At 45.2% G+C, this 17,317-nt stretch overlaps 2 protein-coding genes across 2 annotated transcripts in view; both read right to left on the reverse strand.

The window, feature by feature from the left end:
• Nucleotides 1–920, reverse strand: part of LOC119424586 (voltage-dependent P/Q-type calcium channel subunit alpha-1A) — a 9,827-nt gene extending 8,907 nt beyond the window's left edge. The window contains exon 1 of the mRNA XM_037692075.1: nucleotides 589–920. Coding sequence (XP_037548003.1) covers nucleotides 589–866 — 278 coding nt within the window. The 5' untranslated portion in view covers nucleotides 867–920. The remainder of the gene's footprint in view (nucleotides 1–588) is intronic.
• A 7,881-nt stretch (nucleotides 921–8,801) lies between these two features.
• ehmt1b (euchromatic histone-lysine N-methyltransferase 1b) overlaps nucleotides 8,802–17,317 on the reverse strand; it is a 33,818-nt gene continuing 25,302 nt past the window's right edge. Inside the window, exons 14-26 of the mRNA XM_037692485.1 lie at nucleotides 16,617–16,723; nucleotides 16,419–16,541; nucleotides 16,159–16,260; nucleotides 14,848–14,952; nucleotides 13,570–13,724; nucleotides 13,307–13,470; nucleotides 13,037–13,188; nucleotides 12,877–12,954; nucleotides 12,685–12,800; nucleotides 10,892–10,978; nucleotides 10,704–10,782; nucleotides 10,419–10,594; nucleotides 8,802–9,445 (exon numbers count right to left, since the gene is read on the reverse strand). Coding sequence (XP_037548413.1) covers nucleotides 9,265–9,445; nucleotides 10,419–10,594; nucleotides 10,704–10,782; nucleotides 10,892–10,978; nucleotides 12,685–12,800; nucleotides 12,877–12,954; nucleotides 13,037–13,188; nucleotides 13,307–13,470; nucleotides 13,570–13,724; nucleotides 14,848–14,952; nucleotides 16,159–16,260; nucleotides 16,419–16,541; nucleotides 16,617–16,723 — 1,625 coding nt within the window. The 3' untranslated portion in view covers nucleotides 8,802–9,264. The remainder of the gene's footprint in view (nucleotides 9,446–10,418; nucleotides 10,595–10,703; nucleotides 10,783–10,891; nucleotides 10,979–12,684; nucleotides 12,801–12,876; nucleotides 12,955–13,036; nucleotides 13,189–13,306; nucleotides 13,471–13,569; nucleotides 13,725–14,847; nucleotides 14,953–16,158; nucleotides 16,261–16,418; nucleotides 16,542–16,616; nucleotides 16,724–17,317) is intronic.

Raw genomic sequence — 17,317 nt, forward strand, 5'->3', positions numbered from 1 at the left:
TTAGCTACCAGTTGGCTTATTTTAGTTTTAACATACCGTTTTGCTACCTTTAGCTTTAAAGCTAAAAGCTAAAATTTTTAGCTAACAGACTGCTTATGTTAGTTTTTACCTACTGTTTGCTACCTTTAACGATTAGCTATCAGATTGCTCATTTTAGTTTTTATTTACCATTATTCTATTTAAAGTCTTTAACTAACATTCTGCTCATTTTAAGTTTTAGCTAACACGTTGCTACTTTTAGCATTTTGCTTCTTCAGGCTTTGAAACCTCTTGGCTTCTTAAACTAACTTGAGCAAAGCCATGTAGCGCTCTAGTTTAGTAAATTTTGACCAATAAAAAAGTGTCTGTAAGCTGCTGACAGGTGAAGTGTTTAACTCAAAGCATAAAATAAAATCTAAATAAACTTTCTCCTCTGCCCCCCTCTTTGCCACCCTCAAATGAAACCACTATCTCCGCCACTGGAGCCCGAACCTGTTCATTCAGCTCCAAACTCAGACCAGAGGCTGCTGTGGGGACTTCACACCTGTAAACACGATCAGGTGTGTTTAGTTGTGAGGCCGAGCAGGTGCACCTGCTCAGGAAGGATATGGCCACTCTGTGATCCGCTTCGCGTACTTCCTGATGAGGTTGTCCTCTCGGAAGATGAAGAGGGAGCGGTTGACCGTGAAGCAGTTCTGCTTGACGGGGTTCGGGTTGTAGATGGCCATGGTTCGGGCTCTCTGGGCCATCGACTGCTTGTACATCCTCTGCGCCCCCCTCCCAGGGGCGCCCGGTCCTCCTCCTCCGCCGCCGCCTCCTCCTCGCCCTCCTCCGCCGCCTGCGCCTCCTCCATAGCGGGTGGGGAGATCGTCCGCGAAGCGAGCCATTCTGGAAACGCACAGATCCAAAAATCCAAGCTGGTGTCAGTGGGAAGGAGAGGGAGCCGCATCCCAAGCAGCGCGCTTCATGCGAACCACTGCCCGGCGTCAAACTGGAGGAAAGGTCCAAAAAACCCGAGCAATCTGCAGCAACGCGCGCGCGCTGGAGCCTTTTCCATGAAGTCCTCCTCAGTGAAGCCTCCGGAAAAAAAACATGAAAGTTTCCAATAATCACTTCACTCGTGCTGTTGCATCCGCGTCACCTGCCGTGGCTACAATTAAAAAATTAAAATCAGCCCCGACAGCATCGTGTCCAAAGAGCTGCGCCCCCCCGACACCAACTCCTGCTCGTCTCTTCCAGCTGCAGGAGGAGAAAAGAAGAGCATCCAGCAGGAGGAGGAGGAGGAGGAGAGGACCTGTGGTTCCTGGCTCATCGCTCCTGCATGGAGGAGCTTGTTGGACGAGGAGACTCCTCTGAGGGAGCAGGAAGGAGCATGTGACCACAGGGAGCCTATCGCTGCCCGGAGCGCACAGGCGCGCGCACCGGTTCTGAACCACCACCCGGTCCAAACAGGCTCCGTCAGTTTTATTCCAGTGAGGGATGTGCGTGTGCGTGTGTGTGGGGGGGTGGGGCGTTAAGATTCAAAACATTAAATAAAAAAACATGATTAAAGGATCGTTTCCTTAAACTGCAGAAAAACCACGGCGCGCTCATGCACGAGCCAGAGTGCGTGTTGAGGATGACTCTCAGCTACTACCACACAAGTTCCAGCTGCAGGTTTGGTTCAGTTACAGCCGCTTGGGCTGAGGTCAGTTAGCTGTGGCGGCCATTTTGAACTGGATTTAAGAGCATCAGGTGTAACAGCTGAAAGTTTTATTAAAATGGGCTTTGATTCAGGAGATATTTTACTAACAGACAGTAAATGCTGAGACTTTAAACAAAGACCTCAGTCTGTGTTGTGAAGGAGTCTCGGCTACTACCCCGCCCAATTCCAGCTTGACCTCAGTAAAACTGGAGGACATAGACGTTAACTGGATAAGGCAGATTTGATGTGGCGGCCATTTTTAATCAAGTGGAGCCCCAACGGTAATCGGCCGACTCCCATTCAGTGTTTACATTCTGCAACTTCAATAAATTCTGTATATTGGACTTGAGATATTTTGCTAACAAACAGGAAAACCCTCACCAACACATGATCATCCGCCTTCGCCTTTAAGCAGCGGGTGATGACGACGATACTCTGGCTCTTTATTTATTTAACAAAAACGAGTCAAAGATACAAAAACAGCAGCTTGGAGCAGGAATGCTCAGTGGCTTTCTGTTCGTCCCTCGTGGTTGTGGAGGGATTTTGGCCCACTCTTCTTTCCAGCGCTGGTTTCTGCTCTCTGAAGGTCTCGCCGCAGCATTTCTGGACTCTGACTGGACCTTCATTGTTCCTGTTGTACGTCAGCTGCTGGGTTTGGGATCAACGTCCTGCTGGATCCAGTTTGGTCCAAGCTTCAGCTGTTGGGCTCCAGAACCCTTTGGTCCACAGAAGAGTTCCTGGTCCACTCAGTGATTGACAGGTGTTCAAACCATCAGTGCTCCACCACCGTGCTGGTAAACATCTCCACTTTGGTTTAGTTCCATCTTGTGGTTCTTTCAGATGAAATAATACAAACCTAAGCTGGCTGCCATGTTGTTTTTAGACAGAAGAGGCTTCCTCCTGCAAACCTTCCAAACAAGTCATGACCTTTGACCTGCTAATTGAAGCCTGTAGAGTATGAGATGAATCTTTGTTTATCTACAAACTACAGCCACACAAATGTATGTGACTCAGGTGATTTTGGCTGAGTGCTTTGTTTACATTGAGTGCATACCCACATTTCAGATTTGTATATCTGGAAAACTACTGGAATAAATTCTTCCAAACTGAATCATTCAGAGGAATCTTTTTATCTTTGGTTTCATACTTTGCAATGAGTGTCTTTAAGAGAATAAAATATTCAACTTTTTTTTTAACAAATCTAGGTCAGTTTAATTTGTCTTTACTCTGCCACCAACACAAACAAAATCAATTAATGTCCCCGTTAAAAATTCACATTATTTTTGTTAATTTCCAGAACTACTACATTTAACATGTGCATATCTAAAATATTTCAACAACCTTTAATGATTGGATTTCACGCCAATGTTCAAATATAAAACTTCCAGATTTGCTTATAAATTGTTTAAAAAAAAAAATCAGATGTGAAAAGAAATAGAGGATAAATCCTCCTGAAGACAACAGTGACACCTGGTGGTTGGAGTGAGGTACTGCAACAACAAACTTTTTTGGTTTTTCTAACAAACTGGAAATGTGTGGTTTAGTTTAGGAAAACATGTTTTTAAAAGTACAAGTCCTATATCTGAAGCTATATCTGCAATGCGAAATATGTAAACAGCATTATTTATTAAAAAATTAAAGTGTATAGTGAATTTAATGACAAGAGGGGCAGGATTAAAGTAAGTTTATGGCACAATTAGTTTATTAAAATGTGTCTGTGCGTCTATTTAAGTTCCGTTTCATCTATTATTTTTCCTGGACATCTCCTAGATTAGCTTTAGCCGGGTGTAGAGGGGTGTAGGAGCCGGTCAGACCTGTGGTTCAGCGGGGACTCGTTCAGGGTGTCGTGCCTCCACACCGCGCGGCGGACACCGTCCCTCGCAGCCGCTCTGGTAACTCCACCCAGGTGTAAAACCGTGTCATAGTTCTGCTCCGTTGCTCCGTGGACAGCTCTCCATGTTGGCTCTCTGGGACCGTCTCCTGCTTCCTCAGCCGGGTCCGGGTCTTCTTCGACGGCTTTTGAAAGGCCGCGCTTTCTGTCAGGTGTCGGAGCCCAGGTGTCCTCGTACTCCACCCCCTGGGTCAGCATCCGCCAGGAGCCGAAAGTGGCTGCGCGGACCGCTGGAGGATTAAATAAAATAAAATAATGGTACAGCATCTGGGTACAAAAACGTTTCTATGCAATAACTTCTAGTTAAAAAGACGCACAACATTAAAAAGGCAACAGGAAAAGTAGCTTATTTGTAGCATCGGGCTACAGCGACCCCTGGTGGTACTTTTTGCGTACGACAACTCGGATTGAAAATAAATGTTTCTACATCAAATAAAATCATCAATTGTTTTTAAATGAATAATTTATATGCGAGCTTATTTGTAAATAAAATAAAACAGCTAAAGCAAAATTTGTGCCGTTTACCGTTTATGGTGCTGGTTCGAGCTAGCATTAGCGCCACAACAGCTAGCCGCAGAATCCCGCCAACACTTGCGCATGCGCATTACGCAATTGAAACCCACTAAACTTCAAAACACTGAAAACACTAGAAAAGAAAATGCCAAAATTCTGCAAATGCCAAATTTCAACAAACTGCACATTATTTTGAATAATATATGATGGAGATATTAAAAATTATATTTAAAAAAAAAAATCCTCATCGTGACTCTTTGCCAGCACAAGGCATACAAAGTGATAAGATAGGAGATGCAACTTGTATTTTGTAATTTGTGAGGAATAATCTGCCTCAACTTGAGGAGCACAAGTATAGAGTCCAGTTAACAAGTGATGGATCAACAGATAAGTAGTGAGGACGTTGTTACGGTCAATCACAGTGAAGAAAGCAGAGTCGAAAGACAGAGCTCTCAATTTCCTCGTCTGTCTACGTTCCAACCCTCACCTGTGGTCATGGGGTTTTTAATCATTATCTAAGGAACGCGATCCTGCTTAAGCAACTGAAATGAGCTTCCCTTGTCTGGGCTCATCCTTAGAGAGGGCGACACCCCGGAGTAGAGCCACTGCTCCTCTGCCTCAAAACGAGTCAGTTGAGGTGGTTCAGGTATCTGATTAGGATTATTTTATTTGTGTGTTACTGCTACAAATAAGTATTTGAGCACCTGTGAAAATCAATGTTAATATTTGGTACAGTATCTTTGTTTGCAGTGGCAGAGGTCAAAGGTTTCCTGTAGTTTGTCACCAGGTTTACTGCAGCAGGATGTTGGCCCATTCCTCCACAGATCTTCTCTAGATCAGCAGGTTTCTGGGCTGTCGCTGAGAAACACAGAGTTTGAGCTCCCTCCAAAGATTTTCTATTGGGTTTAGGTCTGGAGACTGGCTGGGCCACTCCAGAACCTTGATCTGCTTCTTACGGAGCCACTCCTTGGTTCTCCTGGCTGTGTGCTTCAGGTCATTGTCATGTTGGAAGACCCAGCCACGACCCATCATCAATGCTCTGAGGGAAGGAGGTTGTTCCCCAAAATCTCAATCCATGGCCCCGATCATCCTCTCCTTAATACAGTGCAGTCGTCCTGTCCCATGTACAGATAAACACCCCCAAAGCATGATGCTTCCACCCCCATGCTTCACAGTAGGGATGGTGTTTTTGGGATGGTACTCATCATTGAGCATGCATCAGGGTACTCATCACTCTTCATCCTCCAAACACAGCAAGTGGAATTAAGACCAGAAAGTTATATTTTGGTCTCATGTGACCACAGAACTTTCTCCCATGACTCCTCTGGATCATCCAAATGTTCATGGACAAACTTAAGACGGGCCTGGACGTGCGCTGATTTAAGCAGGGGAACCTTCCGTGCCATGCGTGATTTTAAACTATGACGTCTTAGTGTATTACCCACAGTAACCATGGAAACAGTGGTGCCAGCTCTCTTCAGGTCATGGACCAGCTCCTCCCGTGTAGTTCTGGGCTGATTCCTCACCTTTCTTAGGATCACTGATACGCCACGAGGTGAGATCTTGCATGGAGCCCCAGTCCGAGGGAGATTGACAGTCGTGTTTGGCTTCTTCCATTTTCTAATAGTTGCTCCAACAGTTGATCTTTTTTCACCAAGCTGCTTGACAGTTGCCCCGTAGCTCTTTCCAGCCTTGTGGAGGTCTACAATGTTGTCTCTGGTGTCTTTGGACAGCTCTTTGGTCTTAGCCATGTTAGTAGTTGGAGTCTTACTGACTGTGTGGGGTGCACAGGTGTCTTTATGCAGCTAACGAGCTCAAACAGGTGCTTCTAATTTAGAATAATCAGTGGAGGTGGACCAACAGGTGTTTGAGGACCAGAACTGATGCTGATTGGCAGCTGTTCAAATACTTATTTGCAGCAGTAACACACAAATAAATTTAAAAATCATACATTGTGATTTCCAGATTTTTAAATTTTATTTATTTATTGTAGATTATGTCTCTTACAGTGAACATGCACCTAAGATAAAAATTTCAGCCCCCTCCATGATTTCTAAGTGGGAGAACTGGTAAAGTCACAGGGTGTTCAACTGTATATCCTCTCTTCTTTGTTAATGCCTTATTAGGGTCCCCCAGGAGGAGCTAGTGTCACAAGTTAGATGGAATCTGGGTTTCTCACCTGGATAAGCGGTAAGAGATGGAGATGAAGAAGTAAGGAACAAACAAATTTATCTGCTTCATAAATCCTCCACTGGTGGCCCGGACTGTTAAAAATCAGCACTAGCATTGTCTGTTGAAAGACATACTGGGTCAACCTTGAATTAAAACCAGTATTTAAGTATTTAAGATGAGTGTGGACAGGACGGGGTTGGTTGGACAAAACAGTTGGAAACACCTTTTTGTTTTTATGTCCATTTATTCTGGAAGAAAGAAATCTTTAAAATGGTTAGACTGAAGCTCCTGCTTCTTATTCCCTTGAAAATCAAATCCAGACAAAAACAGTTCAAATGAAGCTTCAAATTAATTTGTCACAATAATTTTAATTTAAAAATGCAAATACCATTTGTGCTGCCACCTTTATTAAGTGTTGACAATTATTATTTTTTATCGCCAGCCCTTTTAGAGGAAAGGTCCTTACCTGTAAGACCTTTGCCTTTACTGAACCACCCTGCTGGGTGTTGAAGCAGCAAAAGAGGTTCTTTAAGACGTGAACAAACCAAGAAGGTTCCAACGTACCATAAACCACAGTGGATCGTCTCTCTGCCCATCTGGACTTGTGAGGAACCGTTCTCTTCATGCCTGCCCGGTCGGCCCTGATGGTCTCTGTACCGAGTCCAGCAGCACCAAAACCAGCCAAGGGAGGAGTTTTTGGGAATGCGGAAAGCCCGCTTCCTGTCCTGCCGTCTTATCGGACTCCATCTTTTCTGCTCAGGGAGAATTTTCTCTGATTTGTTTAGCGACTCTGTTCGCTGCAGGAAAGGCGCAATCACCGCTGGGTTCATGAGCTCCAAAAAGGGCCTGCCGATGCTCACTTCCTGTTTTCCTCCTTCCTGATGCTGCAGGGAATATTCTGGATCCAAATCTCTTCTTTTTAATGAACACAGCTGATTAGACTTCTGGTTTGTCGTTTTGATACCTAAATAAATTCAGCTGATGAGGTTTAAAGTTTTGTTTTTCCACTAGTACTGGGCTCTGACTGGACTGTTGCAGCACCTTGGTTCTGGTCTTTTTGACCCGTTCCGTTGTAGATCAGTTGCTGTGTTTGGGCTCACGGTTCTGTTGGACCCAGTTTGGTCCAAGCTTCAGCTGTTGGACAGATGGACTCAAATTTGGCTCTAGACACCCAATTGCTCCAATGCTGCAAGAAGCCCAAACCATCAGCCCTCTACCACCATACTGACAGCTAGGAGGGGCTGTTTGCAATGCATTCTGGGTAAACATTTGTCCTTTCGTCTGGTTTTTGTCCCAGAAGTTTTGTGGTTCCTCCAGATGAAGCTTGCTAAAGTCTAAACTGTGCTGCCACATTCTCAGGTTAAATCCTTCCAAACAAACCATGACCTTTGACCTGCTGAGGCCTGTAGTCTGATGGAGCTCAATTCTCTGAGCACTGCATGGTCTGACCTTCGGGGTGAATTTACTGGGGCGCCTGCTGCTGTGAAGATGGGCACGTATCGACATGTTTTGGACTCGAGATAAGTTGGAAATGACCTTTGACCCTGTTCCAGATTGACAACTGCTCCTCTGAGGACATTGCTGATGTTTTTCCACCCTGGTGTTGTTGCACACACCTGTGTGCTCCAGATAAGTGCTCCCACTGATGATCAGTTAATCTGCATCTGGACCTCTGAGACCTCGTAAAAGCAGCGAGGCTGCAATCCAGTTTTCCACACGCAGCGTTAACGTTTTTAATAAACGAGAACACGGAAGAAACTTTTGTGCATTTTTGTTCAATTGGGATTGATTAAACTAATTTTAGAACCTGGTAAAGACCAGACTATCTGTAAAAACCTAAGAATTAGCTCATTATTTTAGTCAGAATTAAACATTTTCTCTAAGTTGAGCCATCCACACCAGGTAAGATAATTACTGTTTAGGCTTTTTCAAGACACCCCACTTCGAAACATCTGAACTATCCCTTAAACAAAAGCTCAACACAAAATGCGCTGGATAAATTTGCCTTTTGTTTCAACAGCAACGATTAAAATGAATAAATGCAATAATATTAAATTTATTGAAAAAGATACAGACAGTTCGATGGATGGTTCACAGTCCAGAAATATGTAACAGAAAATAATGGAAGTGCAATTTTATCACCCTTTTAAATTTATTTTTTTTTACCTTTCAAGACTTTGCACAACAGTCGCTGCTTTCCTAACACGAGTTAAAATCCTGATTTGGCTTCTGTCAGCAAAACCGAGATTTGATTTAGAAAACCGGAGATAAAATTAAAACATAAAAAAAAAAAAAAAAAAAACATAAAAATGTTCTCTTATTTTACAAACTATGTTCACATGGAAAACAAAAAACCTTGTCAGCACCATTTTCTTGTATTTTTTCCACCAATTACATTTGAAGTTGAATCCATTCTGCAAATATCCGGTAAAGGTACGCCAATTTATTCCGACTAGAAATCGACAAAGCTGCAGTTTCCAAATCTATATATACCCACTTGAGGAAAAATAAATCCACTTTTTGTTTCCATTTAACTCGATTTGTTTGTTAATTTGTAAACTCGGCTGTGGTGGCAAACGTGAGACACGACGAGAAAGACAAAAGGACACGAAAACGTGGCAACAAATTCTGAATTAATCAGCTCCGTTTGCTGGAATGGTTGGTGAAAAATGACCGCGGGGGTCAGAGGACGAACCCCCAGCTGTGTGCTCAGGTTGTCCTCGCAGAAAGTTAACTCATCACAACAATGTCCATCAAGTTATCTTCAAAACAAACAAAAAAAAGACGACATTTACACAGCTGTCCTTCCCGGTGAAGGTACGGATGCAACGTCAGACGGGTTTCATCGTCCTGCGGTCTGTGCCCTCGTCCTTTTGTTCGTGTGACGGATTAACGGAGTTCTTCCGGGATCTGATTGTGCGTCTGGACCAGGGCTTCTGATGAATGGTCCTCCGTAACGACGGGAAGTGGAGTTACAGTACGAGTGCCGCAGATCGAAGGTCCAGAGTGGGGGCGGGGCTCGTTATTACGACGGACTGGTGGAAGAGCTGGTGTCCGGCAAGGCGCTGGGCTGCTGCTGCTCCTCCGGCGTGCTGTCGGCCTGCAGGGACGCCATGGCGACCGACGAGTACTTGCACTTGGAGGAGCCGCACTCACAGCTGAACTGCTTGCTTTTGACTTCCCAGAAGTGGTCGCCGTAGTTAAACCTGAGAAACAAACACAATGTCAAATTTTAACGTTTTATTTCACTAAAGGTTGTTCGGTTACCTTAAATTAACTGACAGGTTTTACACACTGGGCTCATGGTTCTGTTGGACCCATTTGGGCCCAGCTTCAGCTGGTGGACTCTCAGACCCCAGAATCCATTAGTTAACAGAGTTCATCCATTCAGTGGCTGCAAGGAGCCCAAACCATCAGCCCTCCACCGCTGTGCTGACAGCTGGAATGAGGGTGTGTTGCTGTGCATTGTGGGAAAACCTCTCTACTTGGGTCTCATCTGTCCAGAGGACATTTGTCCAGAAGTCTTGTGGATCTTTCAGATGGAACTTCACAAGTCCAAGTCCTGCAACTTTAGTCTTTTTATCGTAGAGGTGTGCAGGTCTGGTCCTGGAGGCCCCTCATCCTGCAGGTTTTAGATCTGAGGTGTGCAGGTCTGGTCCTGGAGGGGCCCCATCCTGCAGGTTTTAGATATGGGGTGTGCAGGTCTGGTCCTGGAGGCCCCCCATCCTGCAGGTTTTAGATCTGGGGTGTGCAGGTCTGGTCCTGGAGGGCCCTCATCCTGCAGGTTTTAGACTGTTTCTTGTCTGGTCATTAACCTCTGCAGACCTTCAAGACTCTCTGAAGGACCCACTCAAACCCTGAATCAAGTGTGGGAGCAGGAAACTGCTAAAACCAGGACCGGACACCTCGTTCTCCTGCAGCCCTACCAAACAAGACAACTTTGACCTTTAACCTACAAACTGAGGTCTGTACAGTCCAAGATGGAACTCATTTCTTCGAGTATTGCAGGGTCTGACCTTCGGGGTGGAATCTGCTTCCCCTCCTGAGAGGATTGGCAGTAGTCTGTAAATAATCCTCTCTCTGTGTAGAATGTTTGGAAACTACCTTGGAACTTTATTTTTATTTATTTTAAATAAAAGTTATTTATTTGTTTAAAAGAAGATGAGGTTCCAGGTTTACCCGAGCTCTTCCCCAGCCTTGATGTTTTCACTGGCAAAGAAAGCGATGTGTGGGAATCGAAGGTCCTGGTGTGTCGTGAAGACTCGACAAGCGAACAGGTTCGGCTCGCACATGTGGTTCAGGAAGCGGCTGGCGTTTCCATAGAAACGGGCATCGATGCAGTAGAGATCTTCAGGCTGGAGGGGAAACGACGGGAGGTGAGAGGCCTGAACTAAAACTCAGACGAAGGAACAAAAATCTAAGAGGATAATTTTTATCATCGCTGCGTCCTCGTCAGAACGTCACCTTGTCGTCCAGGCTGAACAGGTACGCGTCGTTTTGTCTCAGCTCCGCCTCGGCTTCGGTGATGATTTCACCCACGTACCTGTTGGAGAGCAGAGAACGTTTGGTTGTAAAACACCTGGTCTGTAGAGACGGAAGCCGAGCTTCAGTGCCAAACAGCTGAAACGTTTCAGCGCTGCTCTCCAACTCACTCGCAGACGAACGTCCCCTGTGGGATGTCCTGCAGAGCACGGACCCCCCAGCCTTTTTTACTGGTCCTGAAGAGCTGGAGTCTGGTCCTAGAGGATTAACAACAAAACAGAATTACCTCTTCTCACAGTTCTTAAATAATAAACTTATTTGAAACGTCTGAAGACATTAGCCCCCTGGGCTGCGACTGTTGGAGACCAGTCGGTGACTCAAGAACTACCTGCAAATTTTCTGTCAAAGTGTTTTCGACCTGCGAGCAGTGCGGCTGTGCTTTTGAAAATCATCACCTACCGTATTTTTCCCCGTACACGTCGCACCGCCCTATAAATCGCATCAGTCCAAATACGTCTAATAAAATGGAAAATCCATAAATACATCACTTCGCCGTATTAGTCGCATCTATTATGCGTCATCACCGACAACCAGGAAATGTGGGCAGGTGTACCAAAAATTGATTGGCTGCCAAATGGCGGCCGCAGGAGCGTGCACGGGAGGATTTTAACATCAATTTAGCAATATGAACACTTAAAAACAATTATTTGCTTTCTTGAAATTATAGCAAAGGTGGTCTCAGTCGAACTTTTACTTAATAAATGCACTTTGACGGTCAAGTCAGCTGCATTTCAAAACAACTCGCTGCTCATTTCTTTGAAATTTAACAAGATAAGCAGCTAAAACAATTATTTGTTTGCTCAACATTATATCAAAAGGTGTCTCAGTTGAACTTTTCCTTAATAAATGCACTTCAATGGTCAAATCTGTTGGATTTCGTCTGGGCGGCGCAGTGAAACGCAGCTGATTTGACGGTTGCTCCAGACGAGCTGGACGAAGGCGTCAGACTATGGCAAGCCGATTGTGTCATGCAAAAAAACTGCGACTTATAGAAAAATTATATGGTACTTTATTGCGGCCCGTGCAGATTATTTTGTTGCCCGTGTTGTTCCCACCTCAGCTGTTGTTCTGACATTTATGATTTCAGAAGATGATTTTTATTTATCTCAGATGTGGTTTTTGGACCAGGCTGTAGCTTTAGATGAATCCTGTCATAAGGAGAGATCCCATGCTTGTGTCAAAGTGCAGCTCTAGTGCTCCAGAAACATGAAAAATTGTCACACTTGTTTTTTTTGTTTGTTTTTATGTTTAAAAGTTAAGCAACACCTCCATCCAATGTCTGATGTTCACCTATGGTCAGGTCATGGAGGTAAAAAAAGTCAGGAGAGAAACCCAAATCTTTCCCAGAGGATGTATAGGACGACACCCGGGGCAGATCCAGAACTCGCTGGAGGAATCCCTCCAGTGAGTTCTGGATCTGCCCCAGGTCTCCTCACTGAGGTATGAGCCCAGAAAACCTCCAGACAGAGGCGTCCAGATTAGATGTCTGAACCACCTTGTTTGATTCCTTTCCATGTGGAGCTCCTCACCTCGTCTCTACGGAGGAAGCTCATTCCAACCGTTCCATCATGACCACAGGCGAGCTGGAATGCAGGAAGTCAAGAGCGTTGTCTTTCAGCTCCACTCCTCCTTCCCCACAACAGACCGGAGCAACGCCCTCATTACTACAGACTAAGCTTTGACAATCTATTTCTCCTGCTCCATTTGCCTCAGACTCAAGCGAGGAAATTCAGGACCCGCGCGAACATCTCAAGACATTTTAGAAACTCCCTCGCGTTCACCACCAGGTCGCAGCCCGACGCAAACGATAAACTCAACAGTAAATGTATCAGTTATGTTGTTTCTCCCTTAGCCGACGCTCGGCTTGTTAGATTTTTAACACGTCCAGATGGATCCTGAGCACCTGAGTCCGTTCTGCACCACTCGGTTCCTGCAGGTTCTCCAGCAGGAGCAGGCGTGGTTGCACTCGAAGATGAGAGGAGGCTCCTCGCGGCAGAACTCTGGCAGGAGGCAGCCGCTCTGCACGTAAAAAAAAAACAACGCACGTCGTTATCCCTGTGAACACGTGCAAAAACGTGCACGCTTCGATCCTCACCTTGTCGTACCAGCAGCGCAGGCTGAGCTGTCCACACATGCAGTTACTGGCAGAACAGTCCTCTTTACAGACGCAGTACTGTCAGATGCACAAATAAAGGAAAAGGATTTATTTCCTTCAACAGCGCTCGACCGGGGCCAGGGGGGGTGCGCTCGCTCACCTGTAAGTGTGTTATATTGCGGTCGATGTTCATGGGGGAGGTGACACAGTTTTCTGAGATGTACTTGTAGTCGTCTGGGACAGGTTCGCTGTCGACAGAGTTCACACAAGGAAAGGGAACTCGCTCCTGACCTAAAGACACGTCGCTGTGAACACGGAGAGCGTAGAAAGTCAGGATGGTTCCACGAACAAATAAATCTGTTACAGCCTCCATTTTTGTTGTGATCGTCTCCCAGCGATGCTCGGAGCCCGTCCTGACCCCACCTGGTAAGGAGTTTCTCTTCTGCCTGGCTGAGCCGGTCGCTCTTGGCGTCCCTCTCCTTCCTGTTGGCCTGCAGGGCGGCCCACGCCTTCGAGTTGTGGCTGCAGCAGTCGGGAGGAGTCTCCCCCTCGCGGTTCCTCAAAAACACGTCGGCTCCTCGAGACAGGAGGAGTCTGAGGAGACAAAGATCAGCAACAACCCTGATTATCTGAGATCCGGCTTTAAAGGAGAACTGTTTTTATGTCTTAGTTTAAATCCCCGGAGTTCTTCACTTGACACAATCCAGGCGATTTTCCCGAGCGGCGATGTGCAGCGGAGAGTCTCCGTGGACGTTGACGGCCTGCAGGTCGCTGTGGGCGTTCAGCAGCAGCTCGGCGATCTCCACGCTGCCGGAAAACGCTGCCCAGTGGAGGCAAATGTTTTCTTCCTAAATAAAAACAGAAGTGCTTTAATGCTTCAGCAGAACGGACAAGGCAGATCAGTCTGACAGCAAACACAGGAAGGACACTGGTACCAGAGAAAAGTGCATTTTATGAGTCAAGGTGTGAGCAGAGAAAAATGTGCTGATCTGGATCTTTACCTGCCAATAAAGAGGCTTTAGTCTCACCTTTACATTTTCCTGCACAACCAGTGCCTCAAACGAACCGGTACTCAGGATCAGGATTTCTGATTCATTTATTTTTTAAACTTAAGAGTATTGTTACTGCTTACAGAGTACCACCATCTATCAAATCAGTTTGGCCAATAATTTAGACAGACGTTTGGGGACCGATCAGTATCGGCGATAATTATCGGCCGGTATAAGCAAATCTAATTTTCACCCCTAAAATGCTGGAACAAGCCGTAATTGTACATTGTATCCAGCAGAAGGTGCATGAAGACCACTTTCAAGTCATGGCCATTCACTTAAGTTTCACTTTCACGTTCAGCACTGACTGAGCAGGGAGCAATACTGCGCAGCGTATTTTACTGAACAGAGCATGGCAAGTTTATTTTAACTGATCTGTAAAATAAAATAAAGATCCACAATAATTCGTTTTTAAGATGTTTTGTTGTCGGTCCCGAGTTTTAGGAACAGAAAACTAAATTATTATTATTATAGACCATGAACCAACATCCTTCTAGGCGTTAACCAGGAGCTGCTGGCACATTTTAAGTACATCTTTACATTTTAGTCCCGACACCTCAGTAACTGTGGTACTGAAGGCACAATAGCTTCATTTGTTCACTTCCTCTAAACGTCAGGATCTCGCTGGGCGGTTGTCGTCTGCGAGGCCGTGTCCAAAATGCCTTGAAATGGTCGACGTGGTTCTTAGTTTCCTCGCCTGAGCCGCAGCGTCGCTTTCATGTCGCAGATTTGAACAGATTCAAAAATAATTCTCAAAATAGCCGCAGAGTTAATGCAGGTGTCTCAAAACAACCGTGATCCCTACTCAATTCTTAATTCAGGGATGAATAATTGCACGTTATTCGCAGGAATGTTGGGCAAACGTGGTTATTTGTAGTCGCATGCGCGTGAGAACAAGTCTCAGTGTGACCTCAGAGCCGACCTTATCCCTGATGCTGAGGTCGGCTCCTTTGGAGAGCAGCAGCTTCACTTGGTCCGCGTGTTTGTACTCCGTGGCCCAGATCATGGCCGTCCAACCGCCGTCATCCTGTGGAATGAAAACGCCATCAGAAACTCCATCAAAACACTATTTACTTCTGTTTTAATCAGAGTAGTGAGCATTAATAATCAAGAGTTGGCGCCTCTCATAAAACAGTATAATAGACTAGAGAGGTTCAGAACACAGGGAAACAGTTATGTACCGGTAATTGTCACTCAAGTGTTGGACACAAAAAGAAACGTGGGGGAAAAATTAAACCAAAACTAGAGAAACTGTATTTTCTGAGAAAATATAGTGAACACAGAAATCTGCTAAAGAAACTGAAGCTGAGCTATGAAAGCTAAAATAAATAAAACGCATGCAGAAAAAGTTAAAAAGCTAAAAGTGGCGTAGGTTAGCTAGATGCTAAACATAGCAAAGGGATGGTTAAAACGAAACTAAAATGGTAAATGGACTGTACTTGTATAGCGCCTTTCTATCTTATTTCAAGATACTCAGAGCTCTTCACAACAATCTGTGCCTCATTTACCCGTTCATACAGCTCTATACTAGATCTCTACAAAGATCTAAAGAGACTAATCAGAGCTTTATCACATTCATACACTGATGGACACACATCAGAGGCTATGATGGGTTCAGTGTCTTGCCCAGGGACACTTCGACATGTGACTGCTGGTGGATTCGAACCCCCAACTCTCGCATTGGAGGACGACTGCTCTAACCACTCAGCCACAGCCGCCTAGTGAAAGGTTAGCAAGAAGCTAAAAGTAGCAAAAGGCTTGTAAAAAGCTAAAAATAGCAAAAAGCTAAAATAGCAAAAAGACTGTTAAAACATAAAATTAGTGAAAGCTAGCAAGAAGCTAAAAGGAAAACGGTAGCAAAATGCAGCACTAGAAGAAAAAAAAATAAATCAGAGCCACTTTATTGAAACAGATTCCAAAGAGAACCGTTTTTTGAAGGAACTGAAGAGACATCTGCATTTCTACAATAAATCACTGCATTTATAACTAAAGTTGAATACTTTGAAAAGTATAAAAGATTCAAAAGCCAAAAGTCACGGCTCCAATCTCCTGAATGAGCAGATTTTTAAAATACGATCATCTAAAAACAGCACAAAGCATGTTGACGTTACAGCAGAAACGTAGAGAAAATAAAACTACACGCAAGAGACGAATCGATAAAATCTACTAATGAAAGGACACTTTAAACGCTAAAACTAATCCTCTTAAAATAAAGTCGAGGAGTTGCTCCGACCTGACAGTTGATGTTGATGAATCCCGTCAACAGAAGATGCTCAACGATGTGGTAATGACCAGACTTGGCTGCTAGGTGGAGACACGTGAACCCTTCAGCGTCCTACAAATTTAAAATAAAACAACTGAACATTTCTCAAGTTTAGACATTAAATATTTACATTTTGACATATGTAAAAACAACATTTGCTTGATTAAATAGTTTGATTCTGGTTCATTTCTCCACCTAAATCTATGAGTTGATCCCCGTATCGGACCGACCTTGTGCGTGGCGCTGGCCCCGGCTCGGAGCAGATACAGGACCACCTCCATGTGGTCGTTCTCGCTGGCCTCCATCAGAGGAGTCCGCTGGTCGTCGTCGCACGTGTCCAAGTTGGCTCCGGCCTGAAGCGTCGCACATCAGACAGCTGAAGTCAACCGCTAAAAGAACCGGGACGAGGTGCGGACCTGCACGTTTACCTGAACGAGCATGTGGCAGATGTCGGTGAATCCTCCCTCGGCCGCGGCGTGCAGCGGCGTTCGCTTGTTCTGAGAGTCCATCTTAAAGTTCGGGTCGATACCGTCCACTGGAGGATAAACAACAAAATAAACATTTAAAAATGTTCTGCAACCTGTTGCTTCAATCTTTATCAGCATTTTGTTTTTGCGTCTGGTGTAGAAATCTGTCATGAACTGGACAGATTTCTTTCAGAACAAAATCATAGAATTCGCACCTGAAGCCGATAAACTTAAAACAAACAAAATGCAAAATGGCCGCCACAGCTAGGTGTCCTTAAACCTAAAAACCTACAACGGGAACCGTTCAGATAATGTTGAGGCGCCAGCTGTGGACGGTGAAACAATAAAAAGTATGTGTGGAAAATGGAGGCAGCATGGAGGTGGTGGGGAGAACGGTGAGGGGGAGACTCGGGGTGAAGTGGGGGAGAGAAGCGGGCAGCGAGGAGCGCAGGAGTGTGAGATGAGTTATGATTTAGTGCGTGGTGATCAGGGAGGAGGAAAGGAGAGGTGGATGGAGAGAAGAAAAGTGCAGGGTCGTTTTTAGGAGCTGGAGTGGAGAGAGGGACAGGAGCGGCCGTAGGAGATGCAGCAGGGGGCCCCAGCCCCTTTACAAGAGATGGAGCAGGGGGCCCCAGCCCCTTTACAAGAGATGGAGCAGGGGG

Source organism: Nematolebias whitei, chromosome 18, assembly GCF_014905685.2.
Source record: "Nematolebias whitei isolate Nwh7 chromosome 18, NemWhi1, whole genome shotgun sequence".
NCBI classification, from domain to species: Eukaryota; Metazoa; Chordata; class Actinopteri; order Cyprinodontiformes; family Rivulidae; genus Nematolebias; species Nematolebias whitei.